Source organism: Xenopus tropicalis, chromosome 5, assembly GCF_000004195.4.
Source record: "Xenopus tropicalis strain Nigerian chromosome 5, UCB_Xtro_10.0, whole genome shotgun sequence".
NCBI lineage: Eukaryota > Metazoa > Chordata > Amphibia > Anura > Pipidae > Xenopus > Xenopus tropicalis.
In genome coordinates, this window is record NC_030681.2 from 117,797,998 (window position 1) to 117,816,248 (window position 18,251).

The following is an 18,251-nucleotide window of genomic DNA, read 5'->3' on the forward strand; positions in this document are numbered from 1 at the left end:
GATAGACAAAAGCAATCTTCACTGAAGGTCTTTAAACAATAAGTGTTCTGGCACACCAGGAGATTAGTTGCCCTCAATAAATCTTCATACTGTGGGCGACTAATCTTTTAAGAATGCTTTCCGACTGGCAATAAAGTGAATCGCCGGAAGGAAAAAAAAAAGGCAACACTTGGCTTTTCCAAAGTTGCCTTAAGAGGCAACTTTGGGAGAACATTTTCCCACCAGTGATTCACTTTATTGCCATTGTGTATGTCAGGAACTGTGGGGAATCCAACCGTGGACTTTGTGCTGAACTTCAATTGCACTTACACACTGAGCCACAAGAGGCTCTTTGAGCTACGTGGGGTCAATTGCCCTGATGTGAGTCCAGCAACGCTACCTGCTTCCCTCTTGACTCCACCCATCTTGTTAATTGCATGTGTTGCTAGTCATGTAATTAGCGTCTATCTTGATTCTGAACATTCTATGATTCAGTGATTCCTGCATTTCCCTGAATGTGCCCTGCCTGGTTCCTTGTGTCCGTTCTCCTGTCCCTGGACCCCCCAGGTTTGACCTTCGGCCTGCCAGCCCTGACCTACTTCGGACTCTGTACTTTACGGATTCTGTTTATTCTGCCTCATCACAGGCCTGTATATTGACACTTATTTTTGTTATGTTTGGTTTCTGTTAAATTCTATTGCTTCACCCCACTTGGCCTTCACATTCCATCCAGCCATTTAAGGGTGTTTCTGGGGGTTACTCTGCATATAGGCTCCTTCCTGCTGGTCACTCACCAGAGGCCAGTCCTGGCAGGGAAAGCATTTTGAGGAGGTAAGTTGCAAAGATTTGTCATGAGAGACTAACTCCCCATGCCAGTATCCTTAGAGACGAAGCGATAAAGTCACCTAAAAATACAGGTACAGAATTTGATGTTGTTGATGGCAGTAAACTATTTATTTTACAGGTATCTTGATTATAATCAAGATACCTGTAAAATAAATAGTTTCCTGCCATCAACAACATCAAATTCTGTGTGAAAAGTATAGAGGTACTAGGTGTGAGCAAGATGCAAATAGAGGTGACTGGATACATTAAACTGAATAATATTGTATTCACATTTCACATTATTTGACTTTTCAAGTTTCAAAGTTATTTGAAGAATGCTCGTCTAAGGCCTAAGGGCAATGACACATGTGGTCTTTTGTTTTTGAACCATCTTCCTAAAAAAAAGTTTTGAGAGAATGCTGAGCGCTATTGTGCTTATGGCACACTCAGCCTCCTTCTTCATGCATACGAGTGTAGCTGGAAGAACTTTAACTCTGTAGTCTGCAATGATATTCTTAACGATTCCATGCTTCATATTTTGTTGTGACTGTTTCGGGAAGCAAGTTCCACTTTCATAGCCAGAATGCCACTATGTACAAAACAAGGTCCTACAGAACGGGTTTGCTGAGATGTGTGTGAATAAAGATCAGCCAGTGTAGTACCCTGATATTAACCCACTCCCTGTCGGATACATTACATAGAGTGAGATGCAGTGGGTACTGACAAGGGCTCCACTGTAACTAACTAGAAATGAATAAAAGAATGTAAGAATAAAAGTAAGTGCAAAAAACAACAAGCATATAAAAGCACAATGAGCTTTTTCAGGGAGAAAGTTAATTTAGGACTGAGGATGATACAGGATAGTACCTGTGGGAGTGGGAGGATGATACAGGATAGTACTTGTGGGAGTGGGAGGATGATACAGGATAGTACCTGTGGGAGTGGGAGGATGATACAGGATAGTACCTGTGGGAGTGGGAGGATGATACAGGATAGTACTTGTGGGAGTGGGAGGATGATACAGAATAGTACGTGTGGGAGTGGGAGGATGATACAGGATAGTACCTGTGGGAGTGGGAGGATGATACAGGATAGTACCTGTGGGAGTGGGAGGATGATACAGTATAGTACCTGTGGGAGTGGGAGGATGATACAGAATAGTACGTGTGGGAGTGGGAGGATGATACAGTATAGTACCTGTGGGAGTGGGAGGATGATACAGGATAGTACCTGTGGGAGTGGGAGGATGATACAGGATAGTACCTGTGGGAGTGGGAGGATGATACAGGATAGTACCTGTGGGAGTGGGAGGATGATACAGTATAGTACCTGTGGGAGTGGGAGGATGATACAGGATAGTACCTGTGGGAGTGGGAGGATGATACAGGATAGTACCTGTGGGAGTGGGAGGATGATACAGGATAGTACCTGTGGGAGTGGGAGGATGATACAGGATAGTACCTGTGGGAGTGGGAGGATGATACAGGATAGTACCTGTGGGAGTGGGAGGATGATACAGGATAGTACCTGTGGGAGTGGGAGGATGATACAGGATAGTACCTGTGGGAGTGGGAGGATGATACAGGATAGTACCTGTGGGAGTGGGAGGATGATACAGGATAGTACCTGTGGGAGGATGATACAGGATAGTACCTGTGGGAGGATGATACAGGATAGTACCTGTGGGAGTGGGAGGATGATACAGGATAGTACCTGTGGGAGTGGGAGGATGATACAGGATAGTACCTGTGGGAGTGGGAGGATGATACAGGATAGTACCTGTGGGAGTGGGAGGATGATACAGGATAGTACCTGTGGGAGTGGGAGGATGCAGGATAGTACCTGTGGGAGTGGGAGGATGATACAGGATAGTACCTGTGGGAGTGGGAGGATGATACAGGATAGTACCTGTGGGAGTGGGAGGATGATACAGGATAGTACCTGTGGGAGTGGGATGATGCAGGATAGTACCTGTGGGAGTGGGAGGATGATACAGGATAGTACGTGTGGGAGAGGGATGATACAGGATAGTACCTGTGGGAGTAGGAGGATGATACAGGATAGTATGTGTGGGAGAGGGATGAATTCTGCAGTAAAAGTTCGGAGTTTGGGAGGTTCTTAGGTAATGTTTACAACATGTAGATCCTTCTTTTTAGTCTTCATTTCTGCAGCGCCTTTAGTTTGTTATATCTCCCCTAGCACTGCTCACATCTGTGATTTGACTGGCCAATTGTACTGTCTGTCAAGAGATCTGTGCTCTGACTGGATCTTTCTTCTTGTGGTTCCTCCAATTAGAGCACCGCTGACTACAACAGAACCAGATCTTGCAGGAATGCAAGATGTTAAAGGGGTGGTTGACCTTTAAGATATTGTCTAGTATGCTACAGAATGTACTGTTCCTAGCAACTTTTGCTTTTTATTAATTATTTGTTATAGTTTTTAAATTATTTTCTTTCTTCGTCTAAATCTCTTCTGCTTTCAAATGGGGGTCACTGGCCCCGGCAGCCAAAAACTGTTGCTCTGTGAGGCTACAGTTTTATTGTTATTGTTACTTGTTATTCCTAATCTTTCTATTTGGTCCCTCTCCTTTATATGGTGATCAACCCCTTTAACGGTTCCAGAGCAGTGCAGAAACGGAGTGAGGTTTTTTTTTAAGGTGCCAGGCAGGTTTGGGGAGGCTTAGCCTGCAGCAGCAACAACTACAAAAAGTGCAATGTGTAAAAAAGCTTATTATTTTAAGGAAATCAGACCAGAATGGCTTAAACAAGCACTGCAATTGTTTAATTATGTGCACAAACTTTAAAAATATGCAAAATGGTGATACAACTGACCCAGTGCAAAGTTATAACCCTGTCATTTGTTAACTGATGTGACGTAGCATAATCCACATTATGGTTAGCAATGATGGTCAAAAAGCTGTATATTGTCAATATATGTGTGTGTATGTGTATATGTTTGCGTGTTATCATACACTGGACAGTTTATAAAAATGTGGTTATATTTTCCTTAAAAAAAGATTAGCTTCTAAAAAAAAAAGTGAGACCCATACCCAGCATTCCAATCCATGGTGAGCCGGAGAGGTTGCTACCTTTCATTTTATCAAGACACAGAAATGGTGCACAAACTGAACTGGAACAGTCACTTTCCTGCATATTACTGGAGACCTTTGACGTATATCTTTACCCCTGCATTGCAGTCAGGATGTACGGTGTATGTGGGGGCAATACCCCCTAACAGTGGGGATGCCCTTACAGCAAGCAGCCTTGCTACTGTACATCCAGGTGCTTCTGCTCAGATTTTATAGGCAAGCTTACAATATGGGCACCTCATAAGTTGTCATTTAGCCATCGTATGTAGTTGTTGTACATGTCATGTGCTACTTTCAATTCAAAGGGCCAAGTATTAAATAAAAGAATGCCATGGAAGGCATTGTCATAATGAGCGTGTTCCACTTGGACTCCAGCTTTTCTCAGCCTTGCCGCGTACATAAAGCCATCATCTCTTAAGACATCATACATGCATGTAATTATATATGCTGTTGGTAACCCTTTTAACTTTTCATCTTCAGCCAATAAAGGGCTTGCTTTTGCATCCAGAATTGCTGGGTACTTATTCACAAAACCTGATGATCCAAATTCAGATTTCAAATACACATGCTGTTTTTTCAGGTTGTCCGGTAATAAAGTGCTCCAGTTCACAAATCTCAACACGTGTTCAGCTTCGGCAGGAATGTGCTTGTTGTGCCACATGGCTTCGCCCAATGTTCTGTCAATCGTGATGTACTCACTCCAGAAACGGACCATCAGAGACTTGGAAAGCACAGGCATGTCTCCATTGTCTTGATAGGATGGAGTATTCATATCGATGTCCTGAAGAACCGGATAGATTAATGCTTGGATCTTCAGTTTCACTTTGACTTCAGGGTCATTTAACAGCTGCAAGAATCAGAGCCAAGGTTTAGCAGATAATGACTGAGTAAGCAATGCTCCTGGTACATGCCAGAGAGACTTGTTTGTTTTTGTTGACAAAAAGAAAATAACTCAACGATTTTAGGACAGAATGTTCAGTAGAAGAATCTGAAAATGCAGCTCTATACTATCTACAATTTGTACAAGATAATGTAAAATGTAAACAGGTTTATTTTAAAAAGGGAAAAGAGGGAACATTTTAGCAGCAGGTTTAAACAGGTATTTGTAAGGAGAACATGTTTACTCTCATTCCCTGCATGATACATCAGATATAGGGGCAGATTTATCAAAGTACAGAAAAAATCGCCAACTCCTATTCATTCCTGTGGGATTTTAGAATGAGCATTTAGCAATGGTTGAAAGTTAGAATTCACCATCTTATAAATACACTTCTAAAAGTCCCATAGTAATGATAGAAAGTGGGTGAGTTACTCTTGCTCATTGACACTTTAGAGGTCATATAATACCTGGACACAATCCACCATGTTTTTTGCACCCCACCCTACCCTGCAGGTCGTAAATGCAGGCCAAATACCAAAATAGTGCCTTTGGTGCATCCCTAGTACCTACATCAGGAATCAAATATAATACTTTTGGTAGCACTGTAAGCTATTTCATACCAATTCAAAGAATAGTAGTAAGAACAAATAAAAAAACGTATAGGGCTACTAACATCAGCCCAACATACAACCCTAAAGGAACCTGCACGGTGGACTGATACAAAGAAGCTTGTATTTTTTTTTTTTTTTTGCCTCCTAAACCTCTATTTGTGTTGTTCAAAGTTGCATGGGCTCATTTACCAGTCAGTGATGGCTACTGGTTGCCATGGATTACTTAACAAGTGCAGTATTATTCTAAATGAGCCCCACTGACTTAGCAGTTTCTCATATAATACGAAGTACATTTTGCTGATCAGTGTCATGTTTTTCCCCATTTTTCTTTTTTTTGGCAAGAACAACATGTTTGAATTTGAGTATCCTCTGTTTGGAGGCGGAGCACAATGATTTAAAACATTCCTGACAATTTTAAGTGCCCTATTATACCTGAATAATGTTTAGTTTGGCACAGGACTCACAGTATCACATTCCATATAATGCATGTATATGTGATGCTCAATTACTATTGCAAGCATCAACCTTGTGTATCAAATGGGTAAACTTTAAGCTTGCTTTATATAAGTTACAATTTAAAGATATTGCTTTAGTTTTAGAAAATGCCATAAAGTTAGATTTATATATCCAGGCTTTGAGTGAATCAGTTAGATCCTACCTGTTGAGCTATTGCAGCTGCCAAGTTTCCTCCCGCACTGTCCCCTGCTACGGCCACTCGGGAGGGATCCACAGAATATTTCTGAAGTATGTCTTTATCGAGGAAATACTTAGTCACAGCGTACACATCGTCAAATTGGGTTGGGAAATGGAATGCAGGCGCTAATCGGTAACTTAGAGATAAAGACACAGTTTTCATTATCTACAAATAGTGTAAATAAATGGCAAATAAAGCAGCCCAACATGACCTTAAAAGTCTAAATGCTCTTTGTGTTAAATCATAATACAGGTATGGGAACATTTATCTGGAAACAAGTTATCCAGAAAGCTTAGAATTAAGCTTCTCCTATAGACTCCACTAAGCTAAGCTGCATGAATCCATAACTGGTGGCAAAACAATCCAATTGGGGTTGTTTAAAGTTTAAATAATTAGCTTAAGGTATGGTGATAGAAATTATAGAAAGATCCCTTATTTGGAAAACCCCAGGTCCCAAGCATTCTGGATAATAGATCCAATACCCGTATTAATAATAATATGTATAAACTAATATACTGTAGTTATAAATCATTAAAAAAGTTAATATGTATTTGTTAGTTTCCCATGTCTTTAAAAAGAAGATGTCATATAGATTATCAGTGATTTTAAGGTACACTTTATTCAGACAGATGTACTTAAAGGGGTAGTCTGTGCAGAGATACATTTTCATTGCTTTTTCTAAAGGGGGTGTTTAACCAAAAATAAAATTGTGCTAATGACAGAATATATAGTATAATTCCAAGCAAGTATTCTAAATACAGGTATAGGACCCATTATCCAAGGGTATTCCGGATAAGGGGTCTTTCTGTAATTTGGATCTCCATACCTTAAGTCTACTAAGAAATCATTAAAACATTAATTAAACCCAATAGGATTGTTTTGCATCCAATAAGGATTATTTATATCTTAGTTGGGATTAAGTACAAGGTACTGTTAAATTATTACAGGGAAAAAGGTAATCAATTTTAAAATTCTGAATTGTTTGATTAAAATTGAGTCTATGGGAGACAGGCATTCCATAATTTTGATATTTCTGAATAATGGGTTTCTGGATAAAGGATTTCATACCTGTGTATGCATTCATTACATTGTTCATTGGTTTTAATGCTATTTGTAAATGTAATTGCTATTGAAAGAAGTATCTGATCTCGGAATTGGAAGAGCAGTGGTAGAGCACTAAGGGGCTCAAAAGCCCACATTTAAAAAGGACAAGTGTGGGGTCTCTCACGTCCCTCTGTACACAGCACAGTGCCAGTTGTACAAGGCAGACCTGTCTTTATGATCTGCCATAGGGCGGCCGGTGAATACAGGGCTTTGTTTTGGTCTGTGTACGCTAGTGCTCCCTAACTGGCAAAGCTGAATTATTCAGTTAGGGGTCAGGTAACTATGCCTGTGGAGTGCAGAGACCTGTGGCAGTTCAGAAAAATACGGGACAGGGTGCAAAGTATAAAAACCACTGTGGTTTTCACCCCTTTTTATACCTTGGCGCCCTGTCCTGAACTTTATAAATGACCCCTTCTGTATCATGCAGTTGTCTGCACTGCAACTTATGTCGAAAGGGGTACGAGTATGTTTGTACATTTAGGACAGTCAGCATGATAGGCGTAGTACTTTAAAAATACTGACAAAAATCTAAGTTTATGATATTCTTTAGGGGATTAATGCAACTATGTTGCTAAGACTAGTATTTGATAAAAAAGTAAGTGTTCCTTACTCTATGGACACAACAACAGCATCAAGCTGCAGAGCAGTGTATCTTCCCAGAAGATCATATGGCTTCATGGCTGGAAGAAATTCATTCAATATTTACAATACAGTTGAGACAAAAATACAATTTAATGCTCTGCATAGACATTTAGGGCAATTAGTAATTTCAATATAAGCTAGAATAATGAATTTTGCCTCAAATCTGAGCAAATGGTAAAGATTGTAGCCAAAGAGAGAGGGGAAAGAGATAATAATAAGTTTCCTATTAATGGAAACCAAGAATGAAAACTCTACTTTCATACATCTGACCCATATTATGTCTACAGTATGGCTATTTATGGAACTTAAGGCAAGATGTTTTAAAGATAACTAAGACTATAAATGAATATGGCAAGATTGATATGGAGAGATATATAAGACTATAAATGAATATGGCTAGATATACAGTATTTAATATACTAAATTTACAATACTGTCCCATCGATTCAGCAACCCCATAAAAGCAATAGTTCATCATCATGTCTTCAAAATTGTCCAAAGCATCTCCCCATCCTGGATCTTGTTAGTTCATCCTATTATTGTTAGTGCATCCTATTATTGTTAGTGCATCCTATTAGGTGTCAGTAACCCTGCACATGCTCATTGTGCTGTGGGCTGCTGTTGAAAAGCTAAGTTTAGGGTCAATCCCCAAGCATTAAAACAGCAGAAAGTGAGCTTAAATCTGGCAGAGAAGTATATGTTACCAGACTGATTTATTATAATGGCAGCACAGACATATCTGCTTTAGAATGTGGATCCACAGAAAGATAATGGTCCAGATCTTTTTAGATGGCTTTGGTGGCCTTGGGCTGTTACAGAATCCTATCTTCCCTTATAGAAAGTAAACGATATCACAGATCACTTGTTACTTACCAGAACTTCCTAAGCACCACCCTCCTCCATGAATATAAATGACTGCTCGTCTCTGTTCAGTGACTGCTGCTTTAGGGATAAATAGCCGTACCGGTACATTGCTAAAGGAGGTATCTGTGACTGAGACATTTTCATCAGACACTGGTTCTGTGTGCTCCAAATGAGTTAAAAGCATCATCACCTCCATATAATGCTTGATTCCAAACAGCTCTGCCATGTATCCCTGCAAGAACAAACACATATTCATGGTGCAGTCAAATAAGAGCAGCATTGTTGTAATATGAAATTTGCCTTACAGCACTATAGGGTACCACATGTGACCACACACACACATACACACATACACACATACACACATACACACATACACACATACACACATACACACATACACACCCACACACACACACACAGTGCTTAGCCAATACTACTGCCAAGCAAGTGTGCATTCTCACTTGGTTACACCAAGTAATCCTGAAAAGGACTGGTTTACTGTAATACAGCCAACAGAAGTTATATAGCAGTGTCTTAAATAATTAAAAATTGAGGCTTTGTATAAATAATTTTGTATAGATAATTTATGTCTTTTATTTTTTTACATGTCTCTGCCCTCAATTTTTGTGTGAGCTATAATACCTCTCATTCTTGGTTTTAAAGCAATGCTATGCAGGCAGTATGGGGTTTTCAGCATGTATTTCTTGCATTGCAGTGGGCTTTTTGGCTCCTTTTATCCTTTCTCATTCTAACCTTGATAGTGTTTCAGTGTACATTTCTCATGCTGCAAAAATATATATGGCAGTAGCTCATTGATTGAGTATTTTATCCAACCTACTGAACTTTTATACAGTAATCACAGTTTGATTCAGTGCCTGCATGCTTCATACAATACAGTCCTTTTCACTGTTGGTTGCTTATGTGTAGAGAGGTGGTAAAGATACTTCTGTAGAGACCCATAGGGTTTATATGGCCCTATGGCTTTAAACCCTACAACTTCCTTAGTTTATGCTGTTACTGGGCAAAGACCCATGTATCAGCTTAGAGTTATGCACTTATGCCTTATTGGCTTACAGGTTGACTTCACCCTTGGCACTCCAATATAGTGTTTAGCAAAGGGGTGGGTCTTCCTCTTTGGCTGCCTCTCTGTCTCAGGTGAAGGTCCACTGAGCCTGGGATCAACAGGGCCCCAATAAAGCAATAATTTACCCTAGAGTCACCAACTACTCTAGTGAAGTCGGGGACAGGGACCCCGTGAACGAGGACCAGTTAGATAGTTACTCTTGTCAAGCACTTTCTAGGAAAGTGAGATAGAGAGGGAAGGAAGCAAGAGCAGTTTTGGCTCCACCAAGGAAAGTAGCTGGAAGTACTCTTCCATACAGGCACTGTTGCCTCAGCATAGGGCCACGGTTAAGACATAGGAGACAGGCAGTATCTAAACCCTGACCCACAGTCGGCTCTAGGACTCTTAAAGCTAGAGGTATTCAACCTGAGGACTGAGGTATCTATCCAGACTGCTTCCAAAGGGTTGCCAAGCTGACCAGGTGCATTTACCCTGCCCACACTGTAAAGGAGGTGGGATAAACCGGTGTGCATCATCTCTTTGCTGTCCTCAGGGACTACTATCATAACATCTGTACAGTATGTGAGTTTATTGCAATAGCCCTGCAGTTCTATTGTTAAACTGCAAGAACTTTCTGGCATCCATTATTGCTAAATTGCACTGCACACAGCTACAGTGAGTTGTAGTAACACTACACCCCTGGGTCCGTGGTTACTTCCATTTAGCGAAGGTCCATCCTGAAGAATTGAGTCGCATGTACCTCTTGCTCTAAACCTATCCTAGCCATGGTTTGACTGTTTTACAACCAAATAGGGGTTACACTTCCTTACAAAGAAAGTTCCCCTCCCCTGTAGTAAGTGATCCTATTTTGTTTTGGGCTACAACCCTACCCAGAGTTTTCTGGTGGGAGGACATAGGGTAGCTGTGGTACAGAATGAGCCCAGTTTGTAGCAGCAAAGTAGGGGAGCCCTAGTACAATAAAAAGCCTTGGAAGAAATGATGGTCTTGTTTTTGGTGCCCCTAGCATGGATGGTTGATATGTGTGAAACAGTTGGGGTGGAATATGCCTCAGAAGACAGTCATATTGGGAACTGGACCTCATAAGTGAGGGTTGAGATAGACACAGAGCTAGTGTTCTGTGGTAGCTGCTAGAAAGGCGTTGGTGAGTAATGGTAATTGGACTAATATCTCACTGGCCAACTGAGTAGAGGTATCAGGTAGCTGTTGTTGGGGGGAGAAGGGGGGTCTGACATCACTCCAACTTGCAGTACAGCAGTAAAGAGTGACTTACTTGGGAAAGTAAATATAAAAAACCTAATTTCTAAATTTCATACAGGATTCTGCTGGAGGAGCGCTATATACTGATGCATTTTGTAAAAAAACATGTCTTCCTGTGACAGAATCACTTTAACAACATCCTGTCATTTGTATTGTCTTCTTGCAGATGTTCCTCCTAAAGAAGTACTTGCATGTTCCTGCAATTATCCTTTATGCTCAGAAGAGAATGAGAGACTACTTTGCACTAACATTGTGACTTTTGCATCTTGGGCCCCATTGTAAATGATTCCTAATTTTTGTGTGTGCAGAGGCTTAGTCTGTCGATGCATTTCCTTACGTAATTATGTTTTATCACTGAGCTAGCCAGCTAGTTGTTACTACATTTTGGTCTGTGTTTTTTCCATTGCGAGCAATAGTGAAATTGTACAGGATAGGCAGAGTCTTTTGGTTATTGAATAGTATTTTAGCTAACTGGATTATTCAATATCACAATCGGCTGCCCTAAATGCAGTATTTCTAGAAAAGCTTGTTTATCAACATAATGCAGTGCTGTTAACCTTATCTGAGACTTGGATGACAAAAGCAACTCAAAGTCCAGATTGACAAGGCGATTCTCCATAATAAGCAAACCTGTTTTATATTTGTTTTATTCTTTGTAGAATCCCTATAAATCTTCTACTACCTATAGAAGCAGAAGAAAGCATCATACCACTTGTAACTACAATGAGCATTGTTCCCATAAAAAAAAACACTTTCATTTTGTTTTGACATTTTTTTCAAAGGATATTTGCAGCATTTAAAAGTTGCTATTTCTGACATGTAAACCATCTATTAATCTCTGTCTCTTTGTGTTTATGTATCTACCTTTTATGTATTTATATATCTACCTTTTATGTATTTATATATCTTTCTTTATGTGTGTACTTATCACTCCCTTATCACTTTTGTTGTATATAGATTCATGTGTACAGAATATATATATATATATATATATATATATATATATATATATAAACAGAGAAGAAGCAGGCACTCACGTCAAAATAAGGTCACAGGTGCCTGGGTGCAGTATACAAAATCGTATAGTACAAGAGAAAAGAATGCCGCACTCACAGGTCTTAGTGGAAAAATAAAGAAAATTTATTATGTCAGACTAACGTTTCGGCCGTATCCACAGTCTTTCTCAAAGTGAACAAACATCACAGCAAACCTACTATTAAACCCAAAATGGCGCCAAAATTCTGATAGTGACGTCATGTGCAGTGCAATTAGTGATTTCCCACCCACTTAGTGCAAAACCAAATACAAGAAACAAAAAGGAAAACATTTTTTTACAAATAACTATAAAGAAATCGACAATGTTTGTATTTGCATTGTCGATTTCTTTATAGTTATTTGTAAAAAAATGTTTTCCTTTTTGTTTCTTGTATTTGGTTTTGCACTAAGTGGGTGGGAAATCACTAATTGCACTGCACATGACGTCACTATCAGAATTTTGGCGCCATTTTGGGTTTAATAGTAGGTTTGCTGTGATGTTTGTTCACTTTGAGAAAGGCTGTGGATACGGCCGAAACGTTAGTCTGACATAATAAATTTTCTTTATTTTTCCACTAAGACCTGTGAGTGCGGCATTCTTTTCTCTTATATATATATATATATATATATATATATGACATTCTGTGCATTACACTACTAAGATATACCCTTCCCTTTAGGCGGAATACGGCCCTTCTGGCAGTTTTATGTGGCCCCTGGTGATGGTGCCTGACATATAAATCTGAAGTCTGTTTGTTTTGTTTATAATTTATTTATATAATAAGCAAGAGTGAATCAGATTCCTCTGAGGAGAAAACATACCAAAGGTTAATCTTTACAATACACTCGGCCTGTTTACATAAGGAGGAATGGTGCACTGATAATTATACAGCTGCTGGCAGGGCCAGAGGTGATAACACCAAGCTTGCTGAAAAGCTAGGCGGGTGGGGGGGAAAACATTGGAGTAAAACAATGATTGTGGACTCGGAACCTCTGGAGTCTCAGTAATAGGGTTGGGTTTAGGGTACAGCCAAGAAAGGTGTTTCAACTTTATTGAGAAAAATACCAGCCATCTCTGTTAATTTATATAATTAGTATTACTGATCATGTTTACTATAGTACAAGTGAGCATTTGGCCAGGGCCCTAAGATTAAAAGTACCCCTTGCTTTGAATGTATAATTGATAGCAATTGCAAATGACACATTCCTCACTTAATGAGAAATTGTGTTTCTTAAAGATGCTAGTCTATTCCTTACAAAGTTAAATCAATGTTTTACACATGCACCGTTCCTGACCACCCTAAACGCATTGTTTAGCAACAGTTTTCGCCTAAACACTGCCTACATCTATAGCCACATTTGGAGAAACCCTGTAAATATGTATATTTATTTATACAGTTTAAATAACATAAATGCATTCAAAATATAAATGTGCTATTACACTTAAGTAATAATAACTACAACATATATCAGATGAACAGGACAGGAGCTGAATTAAGTAAACTAAAGGTAATAAATAAGGACACAATTACAGTTACAGTACCCCCAGCCTCCCCTGAGAGCCTGATAAATAAGCAACAAAATTGCTGATATAATGCAAGCCCCCATGTAACCTTTTTGTTTATTTAATGAAACAAAACAACCAGCACATTCAGAGGTTTTCTAAATCCTGATTACAGATTAGCAATTGTTCTTTTTATCTCCTTTTATAATTGGCTTAGAAACAACTGTTCAGATAATGAATACATAGACAGAGATTCACAGTTATAATGGCACTTGTGCAGAAGTAATAAGTATTTAACTCACCATGTATCCAAGAGCTCTAAACGTTCCATGTACCAGCATGACTGTGAGTTTCTCGTCCACATTATCTGGGAGAGGAGTATAGAAATAATACGCGACCAGGGCAGATAGCAAAAGGAAGAGCAGGGACTTGCTTGCCATGTCTCACCGTACTACCTGCTTCCCCAGGACTGATTGATTTAAGCTCCACACCGACTGTGTAACAAGTCAGCAGCAGAGTGATAGGGCAAAGTTAATCTGTAGTGTTGGACCTAAGCCCGTGTATCATATGATCACCACAATGCTGTATATACAGACTCATTCACAGACTCTTGGAAACCTTAGTAACAGATCTTTACCTAACCAACCAGAATGAAGTGCAGTTAGTAAGCAGCTGCATAATAGATATTAGAGATAGCGATAAGACAACAATATACATTTATATATATTTTTTCTTCTAATTATATATATATATATATATATATATATATATATATATAATAGAATATATTAGTATACATTAGAGAACAGTTGCAAATCTATTTTTTTCATTTTTGCTCATAAGATTATATAAGCAATAGAGTATAAAGTAGTAAATTAATTAGTATACGGTGATCTTCAGAGTATTGTATGTAATATATGGTTCAAGAATATACGATGCATTGCACAGACATTTGATTGTATAGCAGTGGGCTGGTAAGAGACCAAATCTGGCCAAGCTGGTGACCAAACTAGCACATCTCTCCCTAAATGTGGCCATACACGGGCAGATTTCAGCTGCCGATTAAAGGAACAGTAACACTAAAAAATGAAAGAGCTTTAAAGTAATAAATATATAATGCACTGTTGCCCTGCACTGGTAAAACTGGTGTGTTTGCTACAGTAACACTACTATAATTTATATAATAAGCTGCTGTGTAGCCACGGGGGCAGCCATTCAAGCTGGAAAAAAGGAGAAAAGACACAGGTTACATAGCAGATAACATATAAGTTCTGTAGAATACAATAGTGTTTTATCTGTTATCTGCTATGTGCCTGTGCCTTTTTTCCTTTGAATGGCTGCCTCCATGGCTACATAGCAGCTTATTTATATAAATTATAGTAGACTTTCTGAAGTAAACACACAACTTTTACCAGTGCAGGGCAGCAGCAAATTATATTTTAGTTACTTTTATACATTTTCATTTTTTGGTGTTACTGTTCCTTTAAGGTCCTTTATACCTTAGGCAACTTATCTGTCTACTGTATACATGGGCACAACTGACAGGCCTACCTGGCCTAAAATTGGCCTGATCTCAATCGGGCAGGTTTGATTTTCTCATTGGATCTGTCCTCGGTCTGATGACCCATATACCCCTGTTTTAATTTGATTGTTTGGCCCTAGGGCCAAAAGTTGGAATAGCCTGATATCACTCAACATAGGTGGGCATATCAGGCTGATCCAATCGTTTGGAAATCAGGTCAATGATCAGATCACATCTATGGTAATTGCAGTCCTTATCCCAATGGAACTTTTAAACTTGCATGGGGCAGAACTGTCAGAGGGCCCCACACACAGGCCAATAAGCTGTTGATGCGGTCCTGAAGGACTGAGTCTGCAGGTTTTATCTGCTCATTTAGGGCCACCGTAATGCAATTCTAGCATCAGTAACTGTTAGGGCTTTGTGCTCAGATATTTAGGGGGCAGGTTATACTCCTATACTTTACATTATCATGCACCCTTTACTTACTAGTAATTAGTCAAACTGGTCAATGAGCCTGGCAAGTCCAGTTTTACCTGTATGATGCCTAACAAGACATAACAAGATTACTGTAATATCCCTGCTGGTCTGCTTACTATTTGAAATGTAGAATATGTGGATAGTTATAAATTACTTAAATATCGTGGCTCCAATAATAATATAATTGATGCATAAAAAGTCTTGCATCTTTTTTTTTTTCTAAAATGAGCTTCATTAAGTATGTTATAAAGATCTTTGTGAGGAATTCAAAAGCCATTTATGCTGCTTAATGTGAGAATTCTGTTGCATAACACTCTTGATGTTTATTCTTATGTAAAACAAAAATTGCCCACTGTGTCCCTTAACATATTTATAAAGAGTAATCATGTACGCTTGTGAAAACCAGCAAACACTGATCACCATCCAGTGAAAAAGAGTGAAGGATAAAACACCCCTCTGTGGCTGTTGCCTCTGGCTGACAAGCACCCTGGCTTGAACCAACAGAGATCAAGTGGCGGATGGCAGTGGCAGTCAAAAAGTTTAATTGATTCATTTATTTTCTTCCCCTTACTAGTTTAGTTGTACATCTGTCCACTTATTAACTCAGTAATAAGGAAAGGGGCCAGACTCCTACTTAATATGAGGTCATACCAGACATCTTACATTTCTTGAATTTGCTTTTTTAGACAGTGACACTGCCTTTCTGTTATCCACAATTACCTCCAAATCCTACTCAATTAAGGAGGCTCCAAACACAATTCTTTCTTGTATAAGTGGCATTTAGGTTAATTTGGCCCAAGTGCATAACCTTGAGTTGATCAGCATTAGACCTCAGTATAAACATTCTGCATGGATCCTACACCTGTCAACAAAATAAATCTCCTTGTAATCTATCTTCCAGACAGTTCCCTATACAATTAATAACAGTGGAGAGAAGACATTTTGATGTTGAAATTATTTACTCTATAGCTACTGCCATAGGGGGCTGTTTCTCCATTTGCATTTAAACGTAGGCAGAGAAACAGCCATTCTGCTCCCATCTGTCCTTCTTCTGCATTGACAGGCACGCCATGGGCCTGTGTGCAGACACACTGAGTGAATTTTGGAGTGAAAATGCATACAGCATACAGCGTGCAGTGAAATCCATTCTGTGGGTGTGTGCAGAAGGATCAGGGAGCGGGTGTATAGATTCTCTGCTTACTGGCTGATACAGTATATAGCTTCAAGAAGGGGTTGGATGACTTTTTAGCAAGTGAGGGAATACAGGGGTATGGGAGATAGCTCTCAGTACAAGTGAGGGAATACAGGGGTAGGGGAGATAGCTCTCAGTACAAGTGAGGGAATACAGGGGTAGGGGAGATAGCTCTCAGTACAAGTGAGGGAATACAGGGTTATGGGAGATAGCTCTCAGTACAAGTGAGGGAATACAGGGGTAGGGGAGATAGCTCTTAGTACAAGTGAGGGAATACAGGGTTATGGGAGATAGCTCTCAGTACAAGTGAGGGAATACAGGGTTATGGGAGATAGCTCTCAGTACAAGTGAGGGAATACAGGGGTAGGGGAGATAGCTCTCAGTACAAGTGAGGGAATACAGGGTTATGGGAGATAGCTCTTAGTACAAGTGAGGGAATACAGGGTTATGGGAGATAGCTCTCAGTACAAGTGAGGGAATACAGGGGTATGGGAGATAGCTCTCAGTACAAGTGAGGGAATACAGGGTTATGGGAGATAGCTCTCAGTACAAGTGAGGGAATACAGGGGTATGGGAGATAGCTCTCAGTACAAGTGAGGGAATACAGGGGTAGGGGGGATAGCTCTCAGTACAAGTGAGGGAATACAGGGTTATGGGAGATAGCTCTTAGTACAAGTGAGGGAATACAGGGTTATGGGAGATAGCTCTCAGTACAAGTGAGGGAATACAGGGGTATGGGAGATAGCTCTCAGTACAAGTGAGGGAATACAGGGTTATGGGAGATAGCTCTCAGTACAAGTGAGGGAATACAGGGTTATGGGAGATAGCTCTTAGTACAAGTGAGGGAATACAGGGTTATGGGAGATAGATCAAAGTACAAGTTGATCCAGGGACTGGTCCGATTGTCATCTTGGAGTCAGGAAGAAATTTTTCCCCCTCTGCGGCGAATGAGAGAGGCTTAAGAAGGGTTTTTTCCTTCCTCTGGATCATCTAGCTGTTAGGCAGGTTATATGTATGCATAAAAGCAAACTAATGAACGTGTGTCTTTTTTTAAACCTAGCTTACTAAATCACTCTCTACAGCAAACTAAAGCCATAATTTACTGTTTCTCAGCCTGAATATAAGGGCATCTAAGAAACAGCCAATCCACTGCATTTCATCCTGTTTTCATTGGCCTGTGTACATACAAAGCAGATTTTGTCACAAAATGAATATATTCTGTGCATGAATGTGCTGAAATCTACCCTGTGTGAATGCAGAGCCTGTTAATCCAGGGAGTAAAATGAGGAGGAGAGCAAATCGGTTGTTTCTCAGGTTATACGCAGGCTGATAAACAGCCAAGTCTAGCTTAAGCGCCAGGTATCCAGTTATTCAGGGAGTAAGGAAAACATGGCAACTTTTCCAGTAACACTGTTCTTTCCTAGAAGAGGCCAATAGCCTCACACACAAGGGATCAGAGTTACACGTGACATTTACATTCAATAATAATG

At 39.7% G+C, this 18,251-nt stretch overlaps 1 protein-coding gene across 1 annotated transcript; it reads right to left on the reverse strand.

Moving 5' to 3' along the window:
- Positions 1-3,563: 3,563 nt before the first annotated feature.
- aadac (arylacetamide deacetylase) lies at positions 3,564-14,125 on the reverse strand. Its single transcript, NM_001004960.1, is given in 5 exon segments — positions 3,564-4,739; positions 6,042-6,213; positions 7,792-7,861; positions 8,697-8,919; positions 13,873-14,125. Coding segments are annotated over 5 exon segments (1,212 nt in total). The 5' UTR covers positions 14,011-14,125; the 3' UTR covers positions 3,564-4,130.
- Between the last annotated feature and the right edge of the window lie 4,126 nt (positions 14,126-18,251).